At 33.1% G+C, this 23,420-nt stretch overlaps 3 protein-coding genes across 4 annotated transcripts; all 3 read right to left on the bottom strand.

The window, feature by feature from the left end:
- Positions 1-7,549, bottom strand: LOC126689757 (serine--tRNA ligase-like). The gene is made up of 11 exons (XM_050384943.1): positions 7,447-7,549; positions 7,011-7,070; positions 4,698-4,853; positions 4,491-4,561; positions 3,688-3,849; positions 3,500-3,605; positions 2,651-2,844; positions 1,312-1,415; positions 1,015-1,198; positions 521-700; positions 1-364 (listed from the first exon to the last, which is right to left on the bottom strand). The coding sequence occupies exons 3-11, from the start codon at positions 4,834-4,836 to the stop codon at positions 200-202; spliced, it is 1,305 nt and encodes a 434-aa protein (XP_050240900.1). The 5' UTR covers positions 4,837-4,853; positions 7,011-7,070; positions 7,447-7,549; the 3' UTR covers positions 1-199.
- A 5,733-nt stretch (positions 7,550-13,282) lies between these two features.
- On the bottom strand, positions 13,283-16,896 carry LOC126689344 (bifunctional protein FolD 1, mitochondrial-like). Of its 2 annotated transcripts, none has more exons than XM_050384511.1 (5): positions 16,663-16,893; positions 16,211-16,527; positions 15,375-15,611; positions 15,142-15,309; positions 13,283-13,735 (listed from the first exon to the last, which is right to left on the bottom strand). In XM_050384511.1, the coding sequence occupies exons 1-5, from the start codon at positions 16,841-16,843 to the stop codon at positions 13,565-13,567; spliced, it is 1,074 nt and encodes a 357-aa protein (XP_050240468.1). In that variant the 5' UTR covers positions 16,844-16,893; the 3' UTR covers positions 13,283-13,564. The 2 variants fall into 2 exon arrangements, with proteins under 2 accessions (XP_050240468.1, XP_050240469.1); XM_050384512.1 differs by having other exon boundaries at positions 13,604-13,751; positions 16,663-16,896.
- A 1,202-nt stretch (positions 16,897-18,098) lies between these two features.
- Positions 18,099-21,858, bottom strand: LOC126689345 (uncharacterized GPI-anchored protein At5g19250-like). The gene is made up of 2 exons (XM_050384513.1): positions 21,683-21,858; positions 18,099-18,943 (listed from the first exon to the last, which is right to left on the bottom strand). The coding sequence occupies exons 1-2, from the start codon at positions 21,762-21,764 to the stop codon at positions 18,426-18,428; spliced, it is 600 nt and encodes a 199-aa protein (XP_050240470.1). The 5' UTR covers positions 21,765-21,858; the 3' UTR covers positions 18,099-18,425.
- Between the last annotated feature and the right edge of the window lie 1,562 nt (positions 21,859-23,420).

Here is a 23,420-nt window from a genome sequence, read left to right as displayed (position 1 = left end):
TAATTTGATTATGAAAGCCTTAAAAACACCTAAAATTAAGGAAACAAAACCCTAAAAGTTGAAATAACAAAAATTACATAAAAATACAAAATTCATAAACAATAAAACTTAAACCCCATATTTTGTCCTACATTGTTATTGTTGTATGCATTACGAGGCTCATAACATCCTCCCTCAAGCTGCAGGGGTAGTGCTGCTCTCAGAAAGGAAGGAAAGTGACACCATCCATATAGGGTAGTAAAGCTTCTGGGATCTCAACACCATCTTCCTTCTGGTAATTTTCAAGGATGCAACAAATGGTCCTCTCGGTTGCTACGAGGGTAGAGTTCAACATGTGAACATATTGCTTTGCCTGTTCATCATTCTGTGACCAAAATTCGATTGACACAATAAGCTAAAAAATACTATACAACAGTAGAACATTCATTCAAAGCACAAATTATTAATAAAAACAAGCAGCAAGTTGATCTAAAATTTATATTTAATGAGAATAAAACAGTGTTAAGTAATCAGGACCTACCTTGTTCAACCCATAACGAATTTCTAGTCTCCTGGACTGGTAGTCAGTGCAGTTCGAACAGGACACAAGTTCTCTATATCTTTTGGATGCAGGAAACCACCCTTCTAAATCATACTTCTTTGCGGCTGCATTATTTAATGCACCGGAAACCACTGCAACAGTTTGATAGGGGATCTTTAGCTGCAAACAAAGAGTATGTAAATTATTTTTCTTTCTTCTTTCTGGAAAGGAATGTTGCTTCATTCACTAGAAGAATAAATGAACAATAACAGATTAAGAGAATGCTATTCTTCACAACTGTAATATTCTAGCTGCCCGTTGCAACAACTGATGAGGCACAAACACTTTTTGAATTAGAGGCATCATGATGGTGATTATGTTTCCAAAAGAGCATTTCATGTCAGTTACAATGAGGAGTTGAGCTATGTATTGCAGTAACTATAAAAAGCAAGCAAACAAGATAAATGCACTTTTTTTGCAAGTTTTTGACATACCTCCTGGTAGAAATCCTCAGAATTTGTGATCATTTCCTCATGCATTTTCCAAGACTCATTACCATTTGGGCTGGTAATGCAAAACTGCTCCACCTTCTCAAATTGATGAACTCGGAAAATACCTAGAGTATCCTTACCATGTGAACCAGCTTCTTTTCGGAAACAAGATGAATATCCTGCATATCTGTGAATCCACATTGTGTATCAAGAAGTAGCAATAACTAAAAATATTGGGCGAAACATGACAGCAGTGATATATTCTTCTATAAAAAAAAAAAAAAGATACATTCTTCTTACCTTAAGGGTAATTGCTTGGGATTAATCCATTCACCTTGGTGATAAGAACACAATGGTTGCTCAGATGTTGCAATCAGATACTTTTCATCTCCCTCACCAGTGACCTGTGAAAAATTAATTTGTCCCAAAGGAAACAAAATATTGAGTAGGAAGAATGGTTGAAAACATAGAAATTGATATAATGGGCTTTAACATAGTTAGGGTATGATTTATTTAGACAACAAATGAACCGAGTGCCGGCTCAACAATTTTGGGGGCCTTAGACAAAAATTTTAAGTGAGTGTTTTTTTAAACTTTGAAGTCTAAACTTGCACAAATAAAAATTAATTTATTATATGTTTCAATAAATTAGTATCACTATAATACAAATGAGTTGATATAATATACATCAAATTATTAATTGGTGTGATAATTTATAGTAATTAATAAAGTAAGAGTTTGCAATTTTTTTTTTTAAATGTGATCACTTATTAATTAGTATGTGGCCTTGTGGGGCCAGCTATGAAGTTAGAAGTGTGAACTATGGACTTAGCTTATGGCCTTGTGATATGCTGTGGCCGATGGACAAGATTGTGCAGTGCTGTGTATTGTGTAGTCTTATCCTGTTAAGCTATGTGCATTGTCATTGTGCAGTATTCGGCATTTTAGGATACAATGTGACTTTTTTAATGCATTTTATTGACCAATAAAAGTACTTAAATTTTTTTTTTTGTAATTAAAATATATAGATAAATATTATATATATATATATATATTTTTTTTTTATAAGTGGGGGCCTTCTTTTATTTGGAGATTTTAGGCGATTACATTAATTGCATCTATGGTTCAGCCATCCCTGAATGAACCAATATGAGTAACAGTTTGTGTCATCCTAGTCAGGTTGGTAGAACCATAGGAGTAATTGAACATTTTATGTTTATATGCCAAAGCACTACCGATCCATGCAGTAGGGCGCTTAGGCAAGTTGCAGTTAATCAAGTAATTTGTTAAACCAATTTTTAAATAATATTTCAACATCCAACATGCCTTGAGCATGAAGTATACTAGGACCCTTTTTTTTTTTTTTCTAAATTAAAAAGGGGTAGGGGCCACCAGTATTTGGAAGACCCTGACTGGGTGTAACCACAGCAGTACCTCCCTGCTGAGGAACAAATGATTGAGAAGCCTAGACGGGGGAGGGTTATCATAGGTTCTCCCTCAGGTGGGTTCAACCATAGCTTAACCTCAGCCCCACCAGGTTCCAGTAGTATTAGGGGCCTTTGTTAACATGAAGCACTTGTATTTCTTAATCAAAATAACATTAGCCTCAACAGGATCTACAGAATGTTGCAATTAGTACCTTGTAAAGCTCTTCATCAAATTGAGATAGTTGAGCGCACTTAATCATAACATCTTTTCTCATTAAGGAAGGAGTCTGCATTAATGTATAACCTCTTCTTCTTAGCAATGACAAACCAAAGTTTATTAAAGCCTGATTTAGAAGTACTCCCATTCCTTTCAAGAAGTAACCTCTGCCTCCAGCTACATTACCACCTACACAAAGTGCATGTGAATCAATAGATATTAAATGAAGCATATAATACCCATAAAATGCATCACTGAACTTGATAAAGTATCTATATTGTAGAACCACTTATACAACAGGATATGATGATTACTATGGATGGTGACATGAGACCTAACATTTTGCTAACCGTTATACTTAGCCAAAACCTTCCAATTCACTAGACAAAAGCTAAAGGTGATAAAAAATGAAAATTAAATGATGTTTAATTTAATTGGATAATGATATGTACTGAAACTGAAAGGAACTTTGTCTTTAAAGATATTTATACTAGTCTCCATCTTTCCCAAGTCTAAAACAGATAAAACTGAAAATGAAGCCATTAGTGAAATGTAGTACTGCATCCTAAATCAAAAAGGCAAAACGAATCTGTGGTAGAAGTCATGATGCTTTGTGGGGAAAGAGCAACGGCGAAAATAAACACCAGTATCCAACATCATCAATTATATTCAATAGGATTGAGCTAATTATATTTGATATCACCTTGGTGCAAGAAATCTTGACTGTATTAGACAAAATCCTTTATTTATAAAGAGAGCAAGATAAATCATAATTCAACAATAATAAGCTTCTAAAAAAAAGAAGAAAAAAAAGAGTCATAGACTTCAAGTTCATATCATGTACCTTTTCTAGTATCTGCAATTCCAGTCAACTCCATAAGCTCAACATGGTTCCTTAGATTTGGTTCCATTCGCTTCTCCCCCCAACACCGAATTACAGCATTATTTGCCTGCAACAAGAACAAAATTCTAAGAAAAATAATATATGTATTATTTGTATGGTAAAGAAGCAAACTGTAACTAGTCATATACCTCATCATTGGAGATTGGAACCGAGGCATGGACAAGGTTTCCAACTGTCCCCAATTTTCTGTACAATTCATCTTTAATTTCCTGAAATTGAGCTTCTTTCTTTGCTGTCAATTTCTTGTTCTCTTTCGTATTCTTTATCGTTTCAGTTGCATCTTCTCCTGCCTTTTGAATTAGATAAGATACTCAGTTTCACAACAGAAAACTAGATATAATGGGAATTGGTTATGGACATATATGTGTAGAAACATAACAAACACAAGGCAGGATAAAAAGTACTAACCAAAGACTTTGAAAGGGCATAAATTTTCAATTAGCTACAATAACAATCGAGCCTTAGTTCTAAAATTTTGATATCAATTATAGTCTTATAGATTTTCAATAGACTAGTTGGCTGAGATAATATTATTATGGTTATTGTGTATTGGCCCAAGAGGTCTAATTTAGCGTAAAGCCCATCTAGGGCTAACCCTAGATTTTTAGGTCTATATAAACTACATCATATAATAACAATGTAGCCGCTAAGATTTACACCATGGACATAGGCTGAATACATAACTTTCGTGTTCATCTTCTCTCTCATTGCTTCCGCTCTTATCTTTACAATTTACTTTTCACACTTTAATTTCAACAAGACTAATTAGAGTTGGTATAAATTTTCAATCAGCTATATAACAAAAATTCTATTCAATTGAAAAATAACAGTCCTAGACAGCCATTAACAACAAAAGAAAAAGCTTGAAAATCCAAATAGAACTACAAAAAACGAATCCAAAAATAAAACTCAGAAAATAATCTGTGCTTACTATTTTAAGGCGGGCAATTTCCCTGTTAATCTTATTGAACTCTTGGCGCAGATTATCAAGCTCATATTGACCTGATCACAAAAGCACAAAACTCAAAACACTACTCTAGCATGTGCATGCATCAGTTAAAACTCAAAACTATATATTTTTTTGTCCAAAAAATAAATAAAACATGTAGAACAAAAAGTGAGACAAAGAAACAAATACATTGTCTTCGTTGTTTATCAAGGTGAATGATTTGATCAACGACATCAACATCAGCATATCGAAGGCGCTGAGATTCACGTACAAGATTAGGGTTGTTGATGTCGTCCCTGTCTTCCCTGAAGAGGTTGTGGTCCAACATGTTTACTATGTTACGTACTGAGACACACAGACAGACAGACAAATTAAGGAACTGCCCAGATGAAAACGAACGATGAAAAGAGATTGATGGTTTGAAAGTAAGGACATGTTTGGTACATGTGTTTATATATATGTTTTTAGTTTTTAAACTACATTGCATGTATTTCCACACACTTTTTCACCCACACGTATTTAAAAAAAACTAAAAACTGTTGTTTAAATACACGTACCAAACGAATCCTAATAATCCAGAAAGAAGAGATTGTTGAGACAATTCAATATAAGAGTGCGTCTGTATAAGCTACGAGGAGTACCCTATGTTTGCTTGCAATGCAAGACAATACGAGTGGGCCCTTAACAAAATATTTATCACATGTGCGTGCACGACAATATTTATCACTCTCCACTCTAATTTTTCTTCAACCTGGCGGCAGCTTTCCTTGCCCTTAGGCTGTCTTTCTCTCTATCTATTTCACATACATAGTTCAGCTTTTATAAATAAACTAGTCTCTAATCCGTGCGATGCATTTACATATATGATTAGAAAATGAATAAAGAAAAAACAGAAAAATGCCTAATATATTTAAATTCAATTGCATATTAAAATGATATTATTCTCAATAATACCATGCTTTACAAATTTATCAACAAAATTCACAAAATATATTATATACATTTATGCAATTAAATTTATAAAATCAATGAGGCTAAGTTAAAACTTCAAATGGTCAAGATGACTACTATACCAACATATACTATTCTGAAAAGAACTTACTTGTTCCTAATGAAAAGAATGATACAACTATAAATATGAACAAAAAGAGGTGTAGGCCATAAGAATAATAGTAGCATATTAGATTTTCAATTTTCCTTTCTTTCTATATGTCTTTAGTACCAACCTGCATCAGTATGTAGCTTTTCAATTTTCTTTTGTTTCAATGTCTTTAGTACCAACCTTCATGACTCTTTCACAATTTTTTTTAGATATTGTTTTTCAGTTCCTCTTGATTTTAAAGACACAACTATTGGATCTCAACAACATACCAATGCAAATATTAATTACTTAAAATTCAAAATAAATTATTTAAACATGACAAGTTACAATTCAAATTGAGTCTCATGAGTTTTTTAAATGTAAAGAGAACACTACAATATTTAGAAATTAGATGTATATAGACAAATAGTTAACGCTATACTAAAAAAAAAAAAAAATCAGAAATTTATTTCAGGGGCAAAAAAAATATATATATATCTAACAAAAAAATTTGCCCAGCAGGAAAAAAATTCTAACCAGAAAAAAAGATTGACAAACCAAATCCAAGAAATTGGAAAATTTTAATTGTAATTTAGCATACCTTTAATTATTTCTTCAAACGTATTTATAATTTAAAATTGTAAAAGGGTCTAAGAAAAAAAAGGGTCTTTAGCGTCAAAGGTATTTCTTCTTCTAGCATCAAGGTTAAAGGGTCTAAGAAATACCTTATTAATACGTTCAATGCTAATTTACAATTTAAAATTAGAAGAAATAATGATAGAAGAAGAAACATCTTTGCCGTTGAAGAACCTTTTTTTCTTTATCGTCAATATAACGATAAGAGTACGACCATCAATTCCACTGTGATCAAGTAAACAATATAGTAGAAATAACCAAATCTCACTACGTTGCCAAACCATCTATATATTACTTCAAGATTCATATAACAATATAATAATATTGATCAACCTGAAGATGGGGTTCTCACCTCGATTTTGCGGCAAGCAAAACCTTATGCCCTTAAACAAATTATGTTTTAGGGTTTTAAGAAGACCCAAGTTTTTTGTTTAAAATAAAACACAAATTTTCTTTCACTTTAGAGAAGCTACTAATAACAGATACTACGTACATTGACAAATAGAAGCCATAAATAAAACCATAAATGATAACAAAAATATTTTCATAATTCGACGTATCAAATAAAACTATCATAAATATTCGTAAAGCATCAAATAAATTAAATGCCTACAATGGAGTCTATAAAAACATCCGGTTGTTGAAAGATTCCAACTTTCTACAAAGTAAGCCTCAGATACAAAACAACTACACAGGATTCAGGATTCGGGGATTAATTAGAACGTGTATGAGAGAGTGAGAGAGAGAAGGTAGAAGATAGAAGAGAGATTTTTGTTTGTAGATACCTGGTTTGGTGTGCTGACTTGGGACTCTTGCAAACTTTGCAGCAGCCTTAACCTTAAATCCTAAGAAGAAGAAGAAAGACAAAACAGAAAACACTCTTCAGAAAGCTCCAAACAATGGGCGGGAGCTCCAGAAAACATTCGGTTGTTAAATTATATATATATATATATATATATAAATAAGACTTTGGAATGGGCTTGTAGTGTAGTCTCAATAAAAGAAAAAAAGTGGAATCAAAGCTTTCGGTTATAATAATAATAATAATAATAATAATCTAATACAAGAAGACATGCAATTTGTACGATGAATAAAACAGTTAACGTTGATAAATGATCCAAAGTGAAAAATAAAAAGACACAGAAAAAGTACCCACAAACCAAAATCAACAAAGAGAAACAGAAAAAGTAGTTTGCTGATAAGAAAAAACAGAAAACTTACCAAGAACTTTGTTTGGTGGTCTGGAGGCAGAGAGAGAGAGAGGCGCTTCTATCTTCTGTCTTTGTTAGGAAACACTATTGACTCAGTCTGGACTCTGTCTCTGGATCTCTCAAACAAAAACAGAGTCTATAACCCATATTATATACTGCCATTATTATATATCGTGTACTGTTCGGAGAAGGATTCCTGTTTGTGTTAGAATTAACTTAAATTTGTTTTTTTATTTTATTATCTATACTATTATTTAAGGAGATTTTCTATTGTTTTGATTCTTCATTTTTTAATTAAAAAATATCTCTAAACTGTTATGTTTAAGTAGAGATAAAATTAAAGGATAATTCCATAAAAATGTAATTCTAACTCTCACTAAAATATTACATAAAAAATAGGTTAAATGAAGAATTTAATTTCAAACAAGAAAAGTCCCTTAAATAATAATAAAAAAAAGGCGAAAATACTATTTTGGTCCATATATTTTAGTGTTACAATCAATTTAGTCCCTACATTTTAGTAGCAGTCAATTTAGTCCCTACTATTTTCAATTTGCAGTTAATTTAGTCCTTACCGTTAGCTTATTAACAGAAAATATCTACGTGGCAAACTGTTTGTACTGTTGGCGTTACTAAATTAAAAAATTAAATGAGATGTTGATATGTCTAAATTTTATTGGCTATATCAGTGCTTAGTTGGAAAAAAAACCACATCAACCTTTACAAATATATTTCTTTTATTTTCCAATTTTTTTCCTCTATTTTTTCTTTCAATTTTCCTACGATTTCTTTAAAAATTAATTTTATTTTCCCACATTCTTCATTGTTCTTCTTCCCAAACCCAGAACATTCTTCATTGTTCTTTCCCCAAACCCAGGACAACCCTCTGTCTCTCCCAATCTCCTACTCCTCACTTAACCACTGGTGCTTGTGCCACCTCTCTTTCTCCCAATCTCCAAATCCAGATCTCATGCCTTAGAAACTAACCTTCTTGGGATTTCTCCTCCTCATCCTCCTCTCCTATGTGGATCCAAATCCCAGTTGCTCCAAATCCAGCCCCTTAGTGGACCTTCGATTCTAATTCAAAATGGTCTAGAACGATTGCTCTATTCAAGTTTGCCAATTTGACATGCAACTCGGATCAGATCCATGTCCTCTTCGTTTGGTTAACAACTGCATATGAAAGTTTTTCTCCTCTGTATGGGTTTCTAGTGGCCTTGGCTGCTATACATTCACTTGCTATACAATACAACACAACACAATAACCCACAATTATTGAGAGAGAGAGGGGTTTCCAAATCATGGTCTCCACCAGATGAGATAGCTATGCACATTCAATGGTTGTTTGTCGAAACAATGAAGAAAATTGTTATTGAAAATAAAATGAAAATTATGTTTGATTAAAGAAAGTTTTTTTTTTTTTTTTTTGGGTAGAATAAAGAGAGAAAAAAAAAAAGAAAAGAAGAGAAATATATTTATAAAAGCTGATGTGGCATTTTTTGCCAACTAATCATTGACATGGCCAATAAAATTTAGACACGTCATCATCTTATTTAATTTTTTAATATTAGACATGTCAACCTTACAAACCGTTTGCCACGTATGCATTTTCCGTTAATAAGTTAACAGTAGGGACCAAATTAACTGTATATTGAAAATAATAGGGACCAAATTGACTGTTGTCAAAATGTAGGGACCAAATTGACCATGACACCAAAATGTAGGGACCAAATCAGTATTTTCGCCTAAAAAAAATTAAAAAAAAAAAAAAAAAAAAAAAAAAGCCGCCACACTCTCATAGAGAAACTTCTCATAATTCATTAGGATTTCCCATCTGGGTTTGGAATAGGAGTCTTCTTGGACTTCAAGAACATTAAATGGGCCACACACATACGTGGGCTGGACCCAAAAGTGTGGGTTTTGCCCAACCAATATAGGGAATTTAGGCATTAAAAAAAAAACTCACATATTTAAATGCATATTTAAACTCACATATTTAAACTCACATATTTAAAAAAAAAACTCACATATTTAAACTCACTGGTTTCTTCTTGGTTTTAGTAAGACTAGTAGCTGACCCGTGTATCGTACGTAGAATAGTCATATTTAAAATCATATATATTAAAAAAAAAAAAAAGGAATAGTTACATTTAAAATCACATATATTTAGAAAAACAAATAGAGAGTCCTGTATGAAAAAAACTATATATTAATTAAAAGTTAATAGAAAAATTAATTTATAATTTAAAATAATTTCTCATAGGTATTGTATAGGTATCGATCAAGTAGGATGCATATTTTAAATAAATAAAAAAGACAAAACTTTGTCTTCTAACTTTCACACGCACCAACGCTATACCATCACCATATGTATAGAGGTTATTATATGCCCTTGTTTAGTTTCTTATCAATGTGAATTTCTACTTTTAATATGAATAATGCACCTCCTCACTCCATATTATCACAACATTAATATAAAATTGATTATTGATGACAGGAAATTTGTGGTTTTGATGGTCAGGAAAAAGCTCTTCTTCTTGTTATTGGTGACAATTTTTTTTATAGAGTGGTTTTTCTAGGATCATATGAGGGTTTTATATATAAAATACATAGTAGTACAAATTACACCAAGTAGTGACAAGCACTAACTAAAACTACTCTTGCACTCAGCAAAAAAAAAAAAAAAAAAACCCACAAAACTACTCTAACAATTCCTTGCAAGAGTATTGTAATCACGTCAGTAAATTAATATCTATATGAGTTTTTAATCTGTGAACTTTTCTTTTCTTTTCTTTTTTTCCTTGAACGAAACCAAGTATTGAGCAATATACTATATCAATATGTCTATATCATTCACCAAAAAAATAAACCCAGAAAAGAAAATTATTCAAAAGTACTTTAAGCAAGAGAGAGATCATACCTATAATGAAGCAGCAAAGTGAACTGTTTTTCTTTGATACCAACTCTGTTTAACACACTTGACTATGTTGTAAAATAAAAGCTTTATATACGAAACAGAGTTATAGTTTTTTTTTTTTTTTTTTTTTTTTTTTTTTTTTTTTTTTGGAGAAGCTAAACAGAGTTATAGTTGAAGATGAAGAACGGAACCTTTATTTTAATATACATATTCAAATGGGCCAAGCTCAACACTATAAGGGCCCACCAGTCTGACTTTTTGCTTTTGCTTAAAAAAAAAGGGAGAAAAAGAAGAAGAATTTGATGGGATATGAACAAATAAATTGTAGTAGAATTTGGATTGTAATTAAATTAAAATTTTTATCAACTTAGAAATTATAGGAGAAGAAGATTGTGGGGCCCAAGAATTTGTGGTCCTGACCCATTTTTACATTGGGGCCCAAGGCCCGAGCCGAGGAGGGGTATAGCCGAGGACGTGTAATAAAAGTCCAAGTAGTCTTAAGACATAGTCGAGAATAATTCTGTCCTCGGCATATCCGAGGTCCCCCTAAAAGAAAGGGCAAGAACGGTATAGGAACAGTTTTGGAAATAATTTAAAATATCTATGTCAATAGAGAAGGGGACGCTGGATAGTATAACGACCAAGGACAAAGGAAAAGCTGCCATTACTGCCATTGAATACTCTGCACCTGACAGAGTCATGCTCTTCAGCTTTTACAACCATCCCCAACCACTTTGGATATGGGCTGATGGGACAAGTATCAGTCTTGCAAAGTCGATCTTACACGTGGACGTAGGATAAGGGATACAGGCTAATATAAAAGGAGAAGCAAGCAAACCGGAGAAAAGGGGCTGGGAAAAAAGGCCAAGAACCAGAGTCTCCCAGACCGTCTCAAGGAGAAAGACTCCTCGAGCGAACACGGTTTAATTCTGTATGAACACCACGACTAACCACCTTCCGGTGATCAAGGCCTAGCCTTTCAAACCCACGCTACAAATGATATTGTTTGGGCCTTTTTTACGTGCAAACCCAGTATCATTTTGGGTCGTTACAAATTGAGTCCTCACAAAGATAATTACACTTTGAAGAGAAATAATAAATATATAAGATATAAAACCTAAAAAAATAAAAAAATAAAAAAATAATGATGACGTGAAAAATTGTGGAAGTTTTAGAGGTTTTGAGAGAAATGCTACGTCTACAACATTTTTATAACAAATCACAAGTGGTTTAGTTGTTATTGGTTCAAATTTCAAACTAACGCTAAGATTACTTTTTTACCCTAATAATAACAACTAGTAACAACTTGCTATTTAGAATTTGTTGTAAAAATATATAGACATATCATTTCTCTTTGATTTTATATAGATTAAGGTTAACACAAAGTTAATACATATTACCATAACTTTTGCTTTTGACTATTCTAAATTAGCCTACATTAGAAACGTGGCTAACATTTAATATTGGTAACATATTAGTATTAAATATCCTAATTATTACCCATGATTCTTCCTATTACTATTATTATTGGCAAAACTACAATGTTGGTATTTGAAAATTACCTACTAAGCGTTTTTGGTCCCTCAAGTTTCAAATGAACTTTATTAGTCCCTAAAGTTTAAAAAATGAGCACTATTAGTCCATCTATTAACTTCTATTAACTTTATTGTTCATGCGTCTAATGGAACAATGATGTGGCATTTTTTTAATGACATGGCAAATACAATATTAGTTATCAAAAAACAAAATTGCCACATCATATTTATTTATATTAATTCATTTTTGTTTTGAAAACTAAAAATTAAATATAATTAAAAAGAAAAAGATTAAAACCTAAACAACCAATTCTCAAAAATCCCCATTCTCATCGTCCATTCCAAATTTCTTTCACACCGCCAACCATGGATGTTGCCCGAAAATTGATTTTGGTTCTAAGATCATGAATTACTATCGTTATAGTGACTATTATTCTTGACAATTGGGAAGTAGCTAAAGGAGATAACGATGCCCAATCCCTAATTTGGGTGTACTTCAAGATTGGTGCCGCAATGAGGAGGAAATCTAGAAATGAATGATGAGATTGGGAATTTTTGAAGATAATTATTTTATTTTATTTTAATTTTTTATCTTTTTTCTGTTTAGCTTTTAAACTAAGATGAATTAATATAAATAAATTTGATTTGGCAATTTAGTGTTTTAAAAACTGATGTGTCATCTCTAGTATTTGCCACCTCATTAATTCGCTAGACACATAAACAATGAAACTAACAAAAGTTAACAGATGGACCAATAGTGCTCATTTTTTAAACTTTAGGGAGCAGTAGAGCTCATTTGAAACCTAAAAGACCAAAAGCACCTAATAGGTAAACTTCAGGAACTAACAACGTAGTTTTGTCTTTATTATTTTATTATTTTTTTCACTGTTTCTCTGTCAGTTATTTCAAATACAACTTTGAATTTTTATTTTTGCATTAAAAAAAACAAAAACAAAAACAAAAACAAAACAAAACTTACAGATTTCCTTCTCAAAAAAAAAAAACTTACAGATTTGTTTTTTTTTTGGGAGAAACTTACAGATTAAATACAAATAACAAACACATAAAGACATTAACATAGAGATTGTAGGTTAGGATTTTAGGTACTCACTGAGAGAAAAAAAGAGTGATTTTGGAGCAAAATATGATCTTGTTGATTTTTTAGAAGTTATTTTTTCTAATTTATTTAATAAGCTATAGATTTCCATAAGTTCAAATATAAGGAATTACCAATTTTTGCTAATACAATTTCAATTTATCTTTTTGACATAATGACTGTATAGAAAATTATGCTCTCTTTCACTAATTTAATAAGCCTTTTTTCTCTGTTGTCAAAAGGACATTTTTGTACAACTTTAAAAAAAAAAAAAAAAAACCATGAGCTTTATCTGTAATACTTTCAAGAAAAGTCTCAATTTTAAATCTCGATACGAATATCACTAATTTAATGTTGATATCATTTACAAATTTATTCTTACAGAAAAGTTAAGTATCTAACACACGTATTCTAAAAGGGTACTGAACATTCCTCACTGAGAGCTAAGATTCAATCAAATGACACTTTAAGAAAGGAGAATACAAAACTTAGTTTGTGTATTAGATTGTGTATTACTGTGCATTGAGTAAAAGGAGAATACAAAACTTAGTTTAAGAAACAACAGACTTCAGCTTGAGGTTCAAGTGAATCGAAATGCACGTTTAGCAGAATCAAGTGTGTTAGAGAGGAGCATAGAGATTGTAACAGGTCCTACCCCTCCTGGCACAGGGGTAATGGCCGATACCACCTTGATTGCCTCTTCATAGCAAACATCTCCTGTGACACGAAATCCATGACGGCTACTTGTGTCCTGAAAATTATTATAACTGCATATGATTAATCAATGTCAAATAAGTAGCAACATGAGAAATGACTTACTGAAGTGGAACTAGTGAAGCAGTGAATGGAACCACAAGTACCAGTCATAAGGCAAGTTATTTCTCTCTCTAAGTCTTATGTCTCTCATTTGTGTTAACTTATAAAAGTACAAGAAGCAAAGAAAAAGTTTGTCTATCCACCTTTCTGGCTATTGCAGAACTGATTCAAGTAAAAATTTAAAGGTCTTTGGACAAGATAAGAAGGATCTTATATAACAAGGTTGAGAATCTAATGCTACAAATGTCATATCCTAGTAGAATATAGTGGCAACCATTTAAGTGCTCTTAGCGAGTTTCAGCATTGTTTTCAAGTTCAATTCAGTCATCCTCTCTTGGCTATAGTAAGTGACCAATCAATCAATGCATTCGGCCAACCATAAGCCTGAATAAGAGAGCATTAATATGCATTGCTATTCTAATGAGGATTGGGCTGAATGACGTCTAAATAAATGATCCAGCATAGTTAATAGGCTCTACTTCATTCATTTTCAGTTAGGTCACATAGACATAATATGGGGTCAGGTAGGTGCCTGAGTTGAGTACACAGCCAGAAAAAGATGCAGTTAAAGATACTTATACAAGAGACTACCAAGCCGTAGTCCCAAAAAAGAGGATCAATATTGATGTAGTTAGAAAATATGTTTATTTGTTTTCTGGCAAGTTTATACTTTAATTGTTATAACTGAAGATATATAGTTCTATCATAGGACAGGTTAAATTCTGGTGTTGAGTATAATGCCAAGGCTCCTTTGCAAATCAAAATATGCAGCTAAAGATACTTAGGAAAGAGCTTCATTTTCTAAAAAAGTAAACGAAATCATACAAGTAGTAGTCCTATGTTCCATGAATGGATAAATATACATTGAGATTTGTCAATCATTTGTTACATCTGAATATTTCTGATGGTCCAAGTGCTCCACGCTGTGGATAGATAAGTCCTGTGTGTGTGTGTGTGTCTTGGTTGGAGAAAATTGGGGGGGAGTGCAAAATCTCATCTATGCACTCTCAAATAAGTGCAAAAATCTACTATTCAAATTAAACTTTAACGTCTTTTTCCTACTTTCCTCTGTCTCACTTTCTTTTTCTTCCATAGCCTTTAATAACATTAATTAATACCTCATATTAGCAAATGATATAATCAATGTCATTTTTCACTTATCCAAAAGGGGGGGGGGGGGGGGGGGGCGGGGGTTTTGGAACCTTGTCAAAGTGAAAATAAGTTTTTCATCTGGCCAAATCAGCATTAGTTCATTCTTCATTTATTGCAAATATTTGACATTGAAACTGATAGATTTTCAACATTTCAAAACAATGGAAATGTAAGATTTTGACTGCTTACCTTAACTAGATTTGTTCCCATATCAATTACAACTGATCCCGGCTTTAGCCAATTGCCTTGGACTAGGTTTGGGATCCCAACATCTGAGACTACAATGTCAGCCTGAGAAGTTATCTGTTCCGGGTTTTTGGTGAATGAATGGACAGTGCTGACTGTTGCATGGTGCCTCTGTCCATCAACAATACATTACACCAATGACTATCAAACACTACAGTAGAAAAGCATATTTTTACCTGTAAGAGCAAAGCAGTAGGCAACCCAACAATCTTGCTTCTCCCGATTACCACCGACCTTTTTCCAGAAATTTGCACACCAAACCTAAGCAACAACTCAATGCAGCCTTTAGGCGCACAAGGGATGAAAAAGGGCTGCCTTCCTCTTAGGGCAAGATTCCCCATATTGAGGGGATGGAAGCCATCCACATCTTTTTCTGGACTCACAACAGTCATAATTTTTTCCTCATCCAGATGCTGTGTCAGGAATTTCAATTAGGATATGCAACCAATGAGAAAATTCCTTAAGCAAACCAAATTGTGCCAAATACGTGCATATCAGAGAACTTCATAAGGACCCATTGCCCAATAAGTGCTGTTACAATAATGGTTAAGTAATTAAATTCAGCATTTCCTACAAGGTTAAACTTATGGGAAAATTGATAATTTATCATGGTATTAGATTAGGTGGTCTTGAGTTCAAATCTTATGGAGAGTGTTAGAATAATGATTTAAGTGATTAGATTCACAATTTCCTAATAGTTTAAGCTTTTTGAGACATTAATACTTTATTAGGTGCAACAAAATGGATCCATGGGAATGAAGAAATATGCAAATATAACTAAACATATGGAATCTAGAAGGCATATCCACAGAATTTCTCAACAGTCACCAGCAGAATTGATAGGAAAATTAAAATGCAGGTCCTAGGCACCTATTTATCTACCATAGATAAGGTAATGTCATAGATTCTGAAGCCACCCATTGCATTTCACGAAAACCAAAGTTCCAAGAAACAAGCTTTCTTGAAGAAAATCAAAAACTAGTAAAGTCTGAAGGAGTAAAGTAGAAATTACTTGTGGCAAAGGAAGTTGCACAATAATACCATGTACAGATGGGTCCTCATTAAACCTTGAAACAACATCAAGAAGTTCACTTTCTGTACAACTTTCAGGCAGTTCCTCAACCATAGTTGCAATTCCAACTTCATCACAAGCTCTTAACTTGATATTGATATAAGTCTTTGAGTCCCTCCTTTGACCCACCAAAACCACAGCCAGCCCAGGAGATTTTCCAATGGCAGCCTTCATTCTTTGTATCTCACCAGCTATTCTGAACTTGATGTCTTTTGCAATTGGTTTCCCATCAATAATTCTAGCACTATTCCCATTTGCTGCTTTGCATGACATTATCAAAACATGTCAGTGTATGGTTACTCAATCATGAATCATGCATGATAACATAGAATATGGTGTGTGAAAAATGATTGAAAGTAATGCAAATCAAAAGGGTCTGTTTTTTACTTAACAGAAAATTGCAGAGGATTGAGGACGGTGGGATTGGTTAGTTGGAGTCCAAACATCAGGGAGGTTGGGGCCGAGGATGTTGGGATACTCAGTAGGGGTTGAAGAAGTTGAATGTACTGAAGAATACGAGGTTTTTTTTCTCAATCTGCGGCCAACCACACCCACCCAGTTACCACCTCGCATGTTTTTTTTTTTGGTTTTGTTTTTGTGTTAGACTCCTGGTCCTAAGCTTACCAGCCAATCAGGGCCTTATATGGCTTTATCAAATTATCAATCTATTTATCTCTTAAAATAATTTGAATTTTGAGATCTATCATACCTTTCATGATGATTAGGTTTTTTTTTTTTTTTTTTTGGTGGTAATAAGAGGAGTTATATTAAAAGTTAACAACAAAACAATTTATTACAAAATAGTTCGGCTTCATCAAAAGTCAGTAAGGAAACTATCACAGGCGGTGGGTTGTCAAATATTACAAAATGCAAAGTTAGATGAAATTCAATTTTAAGTTCTTTATCTACCAAAATATAAATGTAATTAAAATGTAGATAATTGATAGACCCATGTAATTTGTGAGCAATGACTTTGAAGGTTACTTAAGAAAGTGATAGAATTTTTCAAAGCTATGGAGGTGTCAGCAAGTTGTGCTTTTATGCATTAAGAAGCACATGTTTGTGACGTGACCAGTGAACCATTGATTTTGATTTTTTGATAGTAGCACCGGAGAAGGAAAGAGAGTAAAAATAAAAGAATTATGCTAGGTACATAACTTTTGGGATAATTTTGTGCCACAACTTGCCACATGACGAGTTATGACGTAAAATTGTGACAAAAGTTATGTCCCTAACATAATTATAGAAAAAAGGCTGTTGCCTATTGGTGTAGAACTCAAGTAAAAGGGTGCTTTCTGTGTTAAAATCACATGTTTGTCACATGATAGTGTAGCATCAGAGACTAATCTAAAGGTGAGATGAACAAGAAAATAATTCACAATAATAGATTGGTTTGCCATTATCGGTCCCATTTGTCCACTTCGTTTACACACCTCCATTTAACCCAATCTTCAGTGAAATCAGTGAAGTAGAGATAAATAATGAACAATTTACAGATTCATCAATCTAGAGGGATTAAAAATGAAGTGAGAGAGAACAAAAACTGGGAGTTCGATGATCTTAGTCCCACAATGCAGCTAATTTGGAATGAGTGATGTGGCCAGGGACAAATTTTTTCACATGGTTTTTCACAACTTGTCAAGGTCACAAAATATGATTGGAGCAATATCAATTTCACATGAACCTACTACTGATACCACTTTTATTATGCACGTATCACAACAAGCTACGTCACCAGTTGTGAATTTTTTTTCCTAGACTTATTGTACAAGTATAGGAAATACATCTCTTGAACCTAAGCAAAACATGTGATCTGTTGAAAATGCAATGAATAGAACAGTTCCAGATTCTTGTTTATCCAATTCTCATCTCACAAATCTCAGAAGTTCAAATTTCAATGACAATAACAACAATAATGATAACAAGAAATACTTCTACATAATTTGTTACCCTCACATAGGCCTGTCCAACATTCTACCATCAAGGGCAGATCAAGGCATGCAGGATGGACTCATATTTACTCCTAGAAAGCAGCTGTATTCCGTAAATGTGTTTTTATTTTTCTCTGTTGGAGAAGTGGAAAAACTCCTGTATCCTAACATGGCAATTCGACTAGTAAACCTCCATTACTACAGCACGGTATGACCATCCTCTTTTACAACAGGAAAACATAACCCATCAGCAAAAACATCAAGTGATAGATAAAACCAATCCTAGAAACCAAACTGGCTGCATTGGAAGAAGAGGAGGAAGAGGGTGCAAAGTTTCCTGTGGATGTGTCTGTGGTCAGAATAACAACAATCCAGTTATTTTTAGAACCAATGCCAGCTCCTGTATACGTGGTGTCATTGAGAGACTCTGAATACTGAGACTTTGTGTAGTTGGAGAGGACAAGACTAGGATCCAAATTGGGAACACAAGCGGGCATTGGGATCCCATCCCTTGTGACAGTGGCATTCAAATGGCATTTAGTTAAAAGGTTTGGGTAGTTGGAAAATTGAGGTTCAGTGCCAGGTACTGTATTGGAGCCTGTGGTGTTTGTACAGGGTTGATCCTTGAATTGGTCAGCTAATTCACCGGCAAGGCACTCTGCATTATCATTCTTTTTTAGAGCTGTCAAGTTCAAGTTTACTCGATATGTGTTGATGCCTTGAAGAAGATTATCATTCTCATCTGCAGGAACATGGCAGAATAGGAAGTTCAGTGCCCACACACAGAGAGATTCAAAGTCATGATTCTACATGGAATAGATCAGTCACACAAAAGTTCTGTTATATTTTTTTCCATCATTATATCTACTCCCAGTATGCCTACATTGCAAGAATATTAAAGTTAACGATTCCATGAAAAGCATTAAGGGCACTGAAATTTTTACACTGACTGCTGTTATGTTCTTAACATTAATTCTTCCAGATTTACTTCATTTTCCATAAATGTTTCATTGAGGAATCAATTATAATTGTTATGGCATAAAAACAAAGCAAGTGAAACTTAGAAGCCCTGAATGGATTGGATTGTTTCTGCCAACAAAATGTAATCTCATTTGTTCCTAGAGTACCTCATTTATAATTCATATTAATGATATCAAGAAACGGTTGAAATGCAAATGCAAAAGTATGTACGACAGTGACAGTATAAGACATGGAAAATATTTCTTAAATTTCTTCCTTCATAAACTAAACTCTCATGTTTGACAGCTTAATATTTTGAAATACGAATGTTAGGGAAAGAAATGCCTTCAAATCCTGTGCTAAGTCATGAATATTTCCCACTTTTATCATTCCATTTGTAATGTATATCTGATAGATAGACATGGAAAAGGGGGGAAAAATTAAGTTGCATCTTGAGCAAACTAGAGTCATGAATCCTAACATCATGCCACAATGGATGGCATATATACCTACAGAGAAGCAATACCACAAGAATCATCATTGTGTCTTGAGCAAACTAGCAATAAAACTAACAAGTTTAAGTAAGCTCAGCTAAAAATCAATCAAACTCAAATCATTTCTTTTCATATAAAGCTATACTTCCAAGGATAGGAATCCTCACTACTCAATCAAGCAACAATTTATCTAAATTAGGTTTGGTTAGTGTTTCAGGTCTCCAACCTGGCCTATTTGCACCTAAACCAATTATATTCCTGGGTTGGGTGAGCCAAGTTCTACTGATCTGTTCCATTTTGTCCTTTACAGAAGCAGTTTTAGATTAAACTAGCCTGCAAACTTGTTTTCAGTGAACAAGGAAGCACCATTATATTAAAACAGAGTATTTAAAATATGAGTTTATATGCCCCACCAACTCAACCTGCAAAGATTAAAAATTGCAACAATTTCAATCTAGGATGCATCTCCCCCTGTAAACTTGACAAGCCAAACTTTTACACAAAACTAGGGACCAAGCATGTTTTACATCTAATACAACAACAAGCCTTAATCCCAAATTTTTGGGGTCGGCTAAGGATCCTCAACAAATTACTTAGGGTTGGCCACATGTATTCTTTTTCTCCATTTTATTCCATTTGAAGTTATATTCTCTATTTCCTCCTTAATTGATAAGTCCTTTTCTACTACTTCTAGGTTTTACGTTCTAATAAATTTATTTATTTTGGGGGGAAAAAAGTTTTAATAAATTTAAGATCCTTTTTAGGCAAAAGAGCAATAATAGATTCTAATACAGGATAGATAAACACAGAAATGCTGCCCCATTTCTTCACCTTTTTAAGAGGATATTAATAGAAGGGTGCTAGAAGAAAATCATAGCCATCCCTGGCCTACCCTCCAGCAGCTATACTTTTTCGCTAATGGCTTAAGCAAAATTGAATTAATTAACAAGTTACAACCATTATTGTCACATCTGAGAGTAATGTGTTTGATTTCACTTAATGACAAAGAATATTTGTGCTATTACAAGGATAAATTTGATGGTGGGGCCAAATGATTGCCATCACAAGCAATGATTATATCCTGAATAGGAAAATTTTGATCTCAATATCCCACAACAGTTTTTTTTTTTTTTTTTTTTAATGAAACAATATCTCACAATACTGAAAAGGGCCATGGTGTAACTAGATCACAGAGAAGATTCATTGGCCTCAAACAGGCCCCATTGTCGCTTATGTTCTCTACTTATACCTTTATTAGAAATTAGACTTGAATTCCAGTTTTAAGATTTTTAGGATCCAATTCCAAGTTTCCATAGTGTGTGTGTCTATATATATATATATATAAGCACATACACCACTAGCAATATTTTAACTCTGCAAAGTGCAGCCTAAGAGGGAAAAAAAAAGGAAATAGGAAAGAAATGTGCAAACAACAAAAAATAATACCAAGTATTTTGTGGATATAATCAAGTAATGGTAACAAAATTATCCTGAGACAACTACAGTGTGCTTTTGCCCTTGGTTTTAACTAGAACAAAAATGTAAATAAATGCATCTCTAACACAACTGAAACAACATAGAAACCAAATCTCCAAAGATCTTTAGGCTTTAGCACAAGTAAGCATAAATCTATATTAAGCATGTTCAAGTATTGCAAAAAATTTGCACAGATTTGGTCAGGCATGTAAGTCAAAGCCTTCACAAAAACATCAAGCAAAGGCACAGACTTTACAAAACACCCATTTGCAAAACACAGAAAAATAATATAAGATCAGCAGCTAAAACCAGATCAAACACTCAAATCAGATCTCTTCTGAACTGGGTTCTCAATATAACATATAAAAAAAACCCATTAAAGATCCTAGCAGATTTTCAACTTGAGGGGCACATAGTGTTACACTCAAAAGCATCAAAATGTGATTTTTACATAATAAAATGCATGGTAGAATGAGACCCAGATAAGGAAATTTAATAAAGAACACAAAAAAAAAAAAAAAAAAAAAAAAAAACATGAAAGAAGTGCTTACTAGCACAGTTGACTGGGTGAGTCAGCAAGAGAATGGAGCAAAGAAGCAGTGGGAGAAGGAGGCAAAGATGTGAGGATGCCATTGTTGTTGTTGTTGTAGCAGAAAAGAGAGAGAGAGAGAGAGTGCAAGCAAAATGCAATGAAAGAAGTAGAAGAAAAGTGCTTTTTACTACTTATTTTATGTGACATTTTTTTAATTCTGTTTTCTGTTACTTTAAGCAGAAGCCAAACGAGGAAACTCTTTGACGAAGACAAGTTAACTGAAGGAGACGACGACGTCTTACTTAACTGTACTTTTTAAAGGGTGGATTTGTAGACACAAATCAACAGAAATAACCAAGAATCCCAATGTCCCATCATTGACAGATAATAATCAACCAACTAATCGGTGGGTTTCTTTTGGTAAAGCTTTGAAATTTATGTTTCTTTTGGTCATGTGTATTTGTATTTGTATTTGTAATGCAAATAATGAGATTACTAATAATAATTATTATTATCATACTTTACTTGTTTAACACTTCAACCTTTAACCTACGTTCTAGGGTATTAGATAGTGTAAGCTATAAGGACAAGTTTGGGTCTAATGTTTTAATACAGTTAATCGGATATGTTTCATAATCTTGATCGGTCCAATGCATCCAAGCAAAGTCCTCTACGAGATATATATATATATATATATATATAGGACAAGAATTTACCATTTTTGGCTTAAATTTTTTTTTTAGGGATTAAACTTATATGATTTTTCTTATAAGTGAATATTGCTTAACTAAAACTAAATTATCCAAAAATTTGGCGCGAAATTGATACCAAAAAAAAAAAATTTTGCGTTAAACAGTCAGCACCAGTGTTCCATATAAGTTCACAATGCCTAAACTACTCTCTAATAAGTTTTTGCTTTACTAAATTACTAGCCTTTGAGCACGCACTTATGCGCATACTCAGAGGCTCTTCTATTTTTTTGATAAAGGTTAATAATTTGAATCTACTATAATTTGAGATTACTACATTTTTCAATCACAAAATATCTAGGGGTATGATGAGTGTTATGCATTTGTGGATGAAATATTTTTATCATCACACCCCTAGGTATTTTGTGATTGAAAAATATAGTAATCTCAAATTATAATGGATTCAAATTATTAACCTTTACCAAAAAAAATAAAAGACACATATGCTCAAAGTCAAAGGCTAGTATTTTTTATTATTAAAATTTCAGAGCAAAATACGGTGCTTGAGTTTTGTTGCGGTTAGTAACCACTGTTACTGGGCTGTTAGTTATATTTAGTAGGAAGTTATTGCAATTGATTGTGTAAGTAGGGAGGATGGTTTTGGTTTTGCACAAGGAGTGAGAGTTTTCCTTAGAGCATTAGTATTGGAGAATGCTAATGCTACTCTATTTTATCATTCTAAAACACCACTTTATCATTATACCATACCATTTTACCATTTCTCCTACATCCCAAAACTCTATTTTTATTAAAATATTATTTTTTTAATCATTCTTTATTATTTATTTCCAACCGCTACATTTTTTCAGACTTGCTGAAATTTCATCATTTTTTTCATCCTTTTTTTTTTCACTTTCTCTCCCATGTTCTCTGTCACTTTCTCTCTGCCCCTCCATTTCCCTTTATCTATGCCTGACTGCCTCTCGAGTTTATGGGTCTCTCTGGTGCTGGGTGTGGCTGGGCGGTGGATCGTGGGTCTCTGAGGTGGATCGTGGATCATTTTTCGGT

This window comes from Quercus robur, chromosome 6 (assembly GCF_932294415.1).
Source record: "Quercus robur chromosome 6, dhQueRobu3.1, whole genome shotgun sequence".
NCBI lineage: Eukaryota > Viridiplantae > Streptophyta > Magnoliopsida > Fagales > Fagaceae > Quercus > Quercus robur.
The sequence above is the reverse complement of the archived record's forward strand: the minus strand, read 5'-3'. Positions and strand labels throughout refer to the sequence as shown.